This window comes from Coloeus monedula (genome assembly GCF_965178545.1).
Source record: "Coloeus monedula genome assembly, chromosome: 2".
NCBI lineage: Eukaryota > Metazoa > Chordata > Aves > Passeriformes > Corvidae > Coloeus > Coloeus monedula.
The window spans coordinates 47,298,247-47,306,975 of NC_138782.1; the positions used below are offsets into that span (position 1 = coordinate 47,298,247).

The window sequence follows — 8,729 nt, forward strand, 5'->3', positions numbered from 1 at the left end:
AATTACCTAAATATAAGGTTCACAGTTAAAGGAAGCATGGAAAATATGATTGCTTTGCTGCTTTATCTTTAATCTGGGTCTCTTGTCAGCTCATAAATTACTTTTCTTTCTTGCTCATCTTTTTGGATCAGTGAAGTTTGCATGGTGGTTTTTGTAAAAGAAAAAAAACCCTCAATTTTTTTCCTACTCCTGTGTGTTATTGTGTCCAAATGGTTTTGCAGTGCAGAAGATACTCTGTTCTTTCAAAATATTTTGCCTTTAGAAATAGTATTTATGTGTGTGGGCTTTTTTGTTTTTAAATCCAATCTGTAGTAACTTCAGATGAAAGCAACAGAACTTGGGGAAGGAGCACAACTTACCACCAAGAAGAGTTTGAAGATGTGAAGAGAAATTTTAAAAAGAAAGGTTGTACATGGGGACCAAGTTCAGTTCAAACAAAGGATCGTGCAGATTGTAAGGACAAGTATGTCTACTACATTTTGGTTTTTTGATAATACTAAAGCATTCTTGGTAACTGAATCACTGGCATAGGTAGTGAGTGAAAAAAGTTCCGCTGTCTCTAGTTACAGCAAAAACTCCTACCTTTTAATTAATTTAGAAATTACATTAATAATGAGTGGCTCTCCCAGTTAGACTTTGAGGATAAAACACCTACTTATGTTACAGTTTTATTGACTTTTTTGACTCTATTACCCCTTATCTCTGTTTTTTTGAGATTTGTAACATACTGGGATGCTGAGCTACCAATGCATACCAGACATTCATGGCCTGTCTTTCTTGCCCGTCCTCACATTGCTTTGAGGAATTGCAAGCATGGCCCCCACTGGGTACTTCAAGTATGATTAAGTAAGACTGACTGATTGGCATATGGGAGGCACAGTTCACACCAGCAACATCATTTATGCTGACAAACAGAGGGTGAAAGGGTTATGGAAATCAGCTGGACAGCTTCACTTTCAGATTATTTTTTCCAATGGCTCAAAACTAGAGATTAGCAGCTTTTCCAAAGTAAGCAATCTTTTCCTTTATTTCTCCAGCATATACAGTTATTTATAATGCCTTTTTTTACTTTTCCTGGTGGGGATATCCACTCATTTACCTGTGTCAGGAGCTGGTTCCAGATGATCAGTTGAAACTGGCTTTATATTATTTTTGTTTGTTTTAAAGTCACTGTGTTTAATAAGCTTCCAATATTCACATAATTTCTTTGACACAATGAAACTGTTGTCCAGGTTTTCACAAACCTGTGTTGTTCAATAGGTAACGAACGCCCATTTTTCATTTGCTTTCTTTTTAGGTGTGAAATTTTTATTGTAAAAAGAATACCTGACACTAAGGCATGTTTGCATTTATAATCATATGTTTCAATGCTACTACATCTTTTTTTTACCTTTGGAAAGGTTTTCAATTTATGTACTACAGGTTTATAGTTTGAAAAGAAAGTAATTTTCTCACAAAGTTTATGTGAGCATGGTATCTGTAATCTCAAAATAACTATTGTTATTTCAGAGTAAGACCCCTTTCAGATGGCAGCAACCCTTGGTCAACTGTTTTAATGAAAAATCAGAAGGGTGTTCCCTTAGCTTCACTATTTGTGGACCAAGGTAAGAGCTATTTTTGAAAAAGTGAAAGTAGCCATATAATAGTATTAAGATTACTTCCAATGTTATAAATTGTATTGCTTGAATTCCTTCAAGGATTATGCAGTTTATTATAGGAGTAATCATGCTGCCGACCATATTCCTCTGCAAAAAAACCCTATATTTACATCATTAGCACCTAAGAAATATACATGGTCTGGGAGCAGAACCATATAGAGATTTTTTCCATGTTTTTGAGTTGCAGGCTGCTCTGTATATGAGATCTGCAGTCACCATTTTTTGTTTCTTTTAAAAAGAACCTAAATCAGTAATTGTCTTGACATTTAAATAATCGTTGATGTCATTGTTGTGGCATCTGCATAGTTGTTGAAAAAATGCATAGTAGTTCAAAAAACACATAGTTTTTAAAAAACCTGTAAGCCCTGATATATTCCCCAGATATTAATTCCCTGTTTTTTTTGAATGAGACCTATTATCTAAATTTTCAAGAAAAAAACTTAGATTTCAAGTCTTGTAGTGTTTTAGACAACATGTTGCTATTTGCAGGTAAAATCACAAGGTAAAACATAGTTGTTCCCCTTAGGTTCAGGAACATAATAGCTCCATGTTGCTTTTTATGACCATTACTATAATGGGCTGTGACTATAAAATATTCATAATAATTTTAAAGTTTGCACACTCTTTTTCTATACTATGGATTCTTTTATCTGAGAAAATTAAGTTACCAGTGTCAGGAAAAAAGCCTGTGATACAACCTGGTGTCTGTAGCAGCAGCTAGATTTATGCCATCTGGAAGAGGAAATAGTAAGCTGCTTGGACACTGCTGGAAAAAGGCGTTTTAATCTTCATGTATAATGGTACAGGTATAAATCAAGGCTTCACAAAAAGTAATTTTGTAGATTTATTAGCTTACCACTAAAACCCTGCATACAAATTTAACATATTTGAATTTCAAATACTTCTGTGTTTATTCTCTAGCATTCAGTAGTTTATAGTAGAGTAACACATGTAAGTCAAATCATGCCTCCTTTTTATTTGTCATTAGGTGTAAGATGTCAAGTTTACTTTTTACTTTTTACTCCAGACCACCATGACCTAATGAATTAATTGGAAAAATTTCTAGTAGCTGACTGAATTTTGGAACTCAGCTTAATTGAAAGCATTGCAAAGAGTATATTCCAGATTTTATCTAGTAGTTTGTATATAGTAATTTACTTCTCTGTAATCCATACACAGAAATATTTTTTGTGTTTTTTAAAAAGCACTATCAAAGTGTTGCAAACACCAAGAGGTTTAGGCGTAGGATGTGTTTCTGAAACTCAAAATGTGAGTCTGAGCTTCTGACGGCATCTAAATGGATTGTAGTGTCCTTCAAAGTTAATACTTGTGCATTTTAAAGGAAATGATGATGTACATATGCAGACGTGCTAAACAGTTGAATTGCAGTCTTAAAGGATACGGTGTTGTTTTACAGGTGCATGTACTGATAAGAAACTTATCTCTGAAGGTTTGGACAGTAAAAGACCAAAGCCAATTAAGTTGCCCAATCAGGCCTATATTAATCTACCTCTTTGGAAAGATGATCAGGGAGAGAATACAGTAGAACACGAGAGCTTTGAAGAAGGAACCTCTGCTAGTTCTACCAATAGTACTCCTCAAATGACACCTACAAACAGTCTGAGCAGGACGCTGCACAAAAAGAAGACTGATTCAGTGCTGTATGGGTGTGCTGTCCTCCTTGCATCTGTTGCCCTGGGCTTGGATATCAGAGAGCTGAACAAATCGCAGGGTCCAGATGAGCTCTTGCCTAAAGATGAGAAGAAGAAGCGTGATGGAATATTTCAGCGTGCTTCAAAATTCCGCAGGAGTGCCAGCCCTACACGACTGCAGTCCAAGAAGGAGGAAACAAGTACTCCATCCCTAAGTCCAACTGCAGATACTGTGAATCTTCTCTCTATGCCCTCCATTTCCACAAAATGCCTACTTCAACCTGACAGTGAAGATGCTTTTGTAAGCACTGTGCTTGGTGATTGTGGTCGATGTAGTTCCACTGACAACTTTTCATCTCAAACTTCTGAAAGTAAGAGAGGACAGAGGATACAGCTGGCTCCTGATACAATTTCGACACGATTGAAAAATCAGCCTTTTAGTCTTGGTCTGAAACAAGAGTCTCAAAATGTGCCAGAAGATTCCTCCACAAAGTTAAGTATGTTGGGTCACAGACGAACCTTATCAGATGGGAACCATTTTCAGACCACAGGTGGGTAATTAAGAACTTCCATGAATCTCTAGGTTAAGCTGCTGATAAAAATTTAAGCTCAAAACAACGTCTTTAAATCTGGTTTACATTTAAATGGATAAGCTCATGATCAAGTTTTTGAAAAGAAGTTCTAAATTTCAATACTGATATTCTGGGGTGGCTTAAATGTAATATTGTTTGTGGTACTCTATGCATGTGTAATTCCTCATAATACCTGGAGAAATTCATGGGGCTTTATTTGAGTATTAGTATTCACCCAGTTATTGGGGGGTTAGTGCTTTCTCTCTACGTCTCTTTTGTAGCAATAAAAAATAAATTGCGATTGCTCATAGCAGTGAGTATAGATGCAAACACATTACTTGAGCACCACTGGTCTTTGTCTTAGGAGATTCCCCGCAATGTACAAACCTCTTAATTTTTCTGGTGGAAGAAAAGTCACTAGTGTTTATGGCAAGGCAGTTTTACAAATGGCAAAGAATTCAAGAAGTCACATAGTTTAAATTTGCTTTTTTTTTTGGGGTTTTCTTTCCCCTAGCTAATGGAGTTGCTTCAACCAATGATGTCTCCAGACTCCCGGTCCTGTCAGTTTCTGGAACTCTGCCCTCACCATCTTTTCAACAAAGAAGCAATCACAGTGGTGTTTCAAATGAAAAGCAAAGCTCTGTCCATACTATCTCGAGGCCTCGACCTTCTTCTCTAAGAAGTAAAATCGATGCATGGCAGATTATTCCACGTATTATTAAACCAAACTCTAAAGACTCTGAATGTTCAGAGGGCAATGTAGTTCCAGATGTTAACTTCTTGCCAGATACTGAGGAAAGAACTAACTGCCACATGCCCTCATTACTTGATATTGATGTGGAAGGTCAAAACAGAGACTGTACTGTGCCTTTATGCAGAATGAAGAGCAAAACTTGTCGGCCATCTATATATGAACTGGAGAGAGAGTTTTTGTCATGAGTGCCTTTCATTTAAAAAATGCTTGCTTCATAAAGGGGAACAAATACAAAATTCTTGTCTGTCTAATACTTTGTGCTGCTGTTTTCTTATGTACTGTGACAAATAGTACCAAAATTATTAAAATGGGCAGCTAATTAAGTGTAGTAGGTGCCTTTTTCAAATGTTCCTTGAAATCCCAGCTAGTAACTCTAAAAGCACAATGCTGCAAAATAGTGTTCTAGGTGAACTTCATAACTATATTTTGAATGACTAAAATAAAATGCCCACCTCCCTGTGCAGTGTCACAGAAGTTTTCTTTAGGTTTGAAGGGTTTTGCTAGAAATTTAACTTTGTCACATTGGGAAAATGAATGACATATAGAGCGAGTTTGTGTTCAGTTAAGTGTTTCACCTAGGAAGTGGTGGTCTGCAGCTTGCCTCCGTGGCCTGTAGGTTCAGGGAGAGGGACACGGGCTTTAAGGTGCTGGTACAGGAGATTCTGTTCACTCCTCATTCACTCCTCATTGAGAAGGTGGTTACTTGCTGGCATTTGATACTGAAATTGGTTAAGAACCAGCAGCTGAATTTGCAGTTTTTGCCCTTGGTTATTGTGAGAACTTTCGACTGTGTGCATTAGTTTCTCCAGAAAGTTACACTGCTTGTATAAACATTTCGGTTTCAGCCACCATATCGATTTGAGAGGGTAAACTTCAGTATTGCGATTGGACTGAAGGTATTTGACATACTTTGTAATGTGAAACAACATTCCTTGTAGGTAAGGATACACTGGAACGTAAATATTTGTACTCTTAACCTTTTGAAGACTACAGTGTTTGCACTGAAAGCAATATTCTTGGGTTTGAATTTTTCATTTGTGGTGGAGGGGTTTGCACCCCTTCTTGTTTTTTTGAACTCTGCTGCACCTTGTATTGAAGAAAGTTGGTGGGTTTTAAGGATAATTGGTTACAAGTGAGCCAATGGTGCATTTTATTGCACTTAATTTTAAAACTGCTGTAATTTAATATTAAATCTTTCAGTATAATCTCTGTAGCTTTTCTTCCTAAGGTACTACTGAGTGCCTGCTTATTCGTATTTAGGAATCAAAGGACAGAAACAGATGTGCTTGACTGGTTTTCAGTGATAGAAAGTTTCCAGAAAATTCCAAGTAGTTAATTGTGGAGGGAGGAACATTTAGCTTTGATAACACTGGTAGTTTAATTTTTTACAGTATCACTGAGTGAATGATTAAAGAACACTGAATCTACAGTATACTTCCCCTGATGAAAGCAGTTTTAGAATTAAAGGAACATCCCTCATTTCCAGTATTTGAAGTCTTAATTTTGCAGATCATTTGACATTTAAATAGTTTTCATAAATAAAATTAGATAATGTTAGACTAAAACTACTGTGTTCCCATCAGAATACTGTTTTGTTAAGACCTGTGTTATTTTAAATGTTTTCATCTCCTTTACACTGGCGTCTGGGAGTTCAAATAGAACACACAGTTGCTAAAAGCTTCAGAACCAAGGGATTAAAAAAGGAGTTTTCTATTCTGAGGCTGGTATGCACCACAGTGTCCACCTTGAAGATGGCATACAATTATACAAATGAAATTGTGAAGTCTTAATCACACAGAGCAGAACACAGAAAATGCAGCTTCCCAGCTCTCAAAGTAAAAATAGAAAAGAATTTCCTTAAAGTATTAGTTTACCAAAAGTAGACAAAACCACTAGTTGTCTGTAAATCTGAATGCTTGCATAGCAGATTATTACTATATTTTCTTCAAACCTGTTTCTGTTGCAGTATTCTTAGTTTTTCGTCAACATGATTCGTCGCATACTGTTCTTTGTCTTTTGTTTAAACTTTTTATTTCATCAGAACACTTTAATAGATTGTCTATTCCAGTTTTAATACTAAATGTTTTCATAAAATAAAGTCATGAATCAAATTCTAAGTGTAGATTGATAGCACATTTACCTTCAAGGCTTAACTAGAATTTTGGAGCATTATTTATATTTCAACTCTTTCTTGATCCATTATTCCTGTGTAATACTGAGAGAAAAGGAGCTGATTGTATTACATGTTTCTGAAGAAAGTATCTCTATTTGGCTTTCTACAGGAAAATCTCAGGTGCTGAAGTATTTTGACTTGTAAACTTCTGTTAAGTTCTGTTCTGTATTCTTAAGGTTTATATAATTTCAAGTGTTGAATTTTTTGCACCCTATGTTTTTTAATCAGTAGTATCAGCATAAAAAGCTCTTTGAGCTATGTTGTTTTTACTTATTAGTTGCTTATCTCTCTTGCAATTAAACCAAGATTTCTATTCCTGTTCAATTGATAATTTCCCATAAGATTGGGACATAGGATATGGCCAGCCCTGTGCATTCTAAGTAATTTAGGAGTTTGTATTCCATCTCTTATTTTGAGACAGTTTAGGTAAGCCATCTCAAATATTTCTCTGATGTGATGCAGGTTTTTTTAAGCTGTAGTCTGTAGTGCTTTATAATTGTTTTTATAGTTTAAAATTATAGGCCAGTCTTCACTGTAATTAAAAAGAAAAAAAAACTATTTCAATCATGGTTTCAGTCTGTAGTTCTCTTAGCACCAGAGAAATTTTCTGTAAAGATATGGAAATCTGGTGTGCATTAAGTGACCTGTTTTGGTTAAAAGGATATTTATTTCAATGTAGGTTGATAGCCTGACCAAATAATAATTTATGTTGATTGTTTTAGCATAAAACTGAAGGTGCTTACACTACAAAGACTAAGATAAACACTTGATATGCTGTTTTACAAAACCTGATGATTTAAATGTTTTTATTTAAAAAATAAATTTTTTGTAGCTACTGTATTGCAAAGTGACCTGAATTTTCTTGAAAAATATATTTGAATGATTTCTTAACACATACAAAGGAGTTCTCTGGTGAATAACCAGGAGCTATAGACTATGGCCAGCTGGCTCTCAGAAGATTATAATGTAATTGTTACTCTAAGATAATAATCCAGTACAGTAACATGAACATTCCTGTAGTATCTTGCACTTGATGTGGGCAGAAACATATGGCATAAGCTTGTTTTTTTCTTTCATGTGACCGTAATGTTCTTTCAATGCTTTTTACAATGTTGGCTGGGTACCTTAGAGGAGCTAGAGCAGTGGATATAAATAAACTCAGTATCTGATTCAGCATCAAGAATACAGGTAAGTAATAACATCCTTCTGTTGTGGGGCTTTTGTTGGGAGGGTCCATTGGTTCTTTGGGGGATTTGGTACTTTGGGGGTTTTTTTTTATTATTTTGTTTTGTGGGGTTTTTTAGGCAAATGAAACCAGTATTTTCCTTATATTATTTTTAACACCTTTTGTGAGCTTTCCTCTTCCTTGATCATGTCATGAGTGCATTTAGCCCATTTTTCAGTTAGGAAGAGAAAGTATCCATTTGCACAGTGACAACAGGCAAGGTACAGTGAAATTCAAATAGAATTATGTTGAATTATGTAGAGAATTTGTAAGGTTGCAAGCCCAATCTTATAAAGACATGCCTACACTCAGTTTGTAGTGAGACTGGCTGCATAACAAATATTTGTGTGGCCTGTGAGTGTCAGTATGGAGCCCAGATTGTAAGCCAAGCTGCAGAGGCAGTTTATTTTATACACAGAGTTACAATGGTAATACAAAGATCTGCATACAAGTGTGAAGTAATAGATAAGATCCCACTGTCACCAGCCTCCTTCCTTTTTAATGTGACTAGTCAGATCACTATGGTGTATGTACTATGAAGAGCTAAGGAGACTCTGTTATCTAATATGTTTTTGATGCAGTTGGTGGTGCTTAAGATTGCAGTATTAGGTATCCTAAATTAGGTCCAGAGTCCTTGCAAGTGTGTAGTGGAATTCTTCCTGAACAAACCAAATACGAGTCACTTATCTCAATGC

The 8,729-nt window shown here is 35.7% G+C and overlaps 1 protein-coding gene across 1 annotated transcript in view; it reads left to right on the forward strand.

Moving 5' to 3' along the window:
- MAP3K21 (mitogen-activated protein kinase kinase kinase 21) overlaps positions 1 to 6,676 on the forward strand; it is a 42,161-nt gene extending 35,485 nt beyond the window's left edge. Inside the window, exons 8-11 of the mRNA XM_082276913.1 lie at positions 313 to 463; positions 1,510 to 1,604; positions 3,076 to 3,861; positions 4,397 to 6,676. Of these exons, the coding sequence (XP_082133039.1) occupies positions 313 to 463; positions 1,510 to 1,604; positions 3,076 to 3,861; positions 4,397 to 4,821 (1,457 nt within the window). The 3' untranslated portion in view covers positions 4,822 to 6,676. The remainder of the gene's footprint in view (positions 1 to 312; positions 464 to 1,509; positions 1,605 to 3,075; positions 3,862 to 4,396) is intronic.
- The last annotated feature ends 2,053 nt before the right edge of the window (positions 6,677 to 8,729 follow it).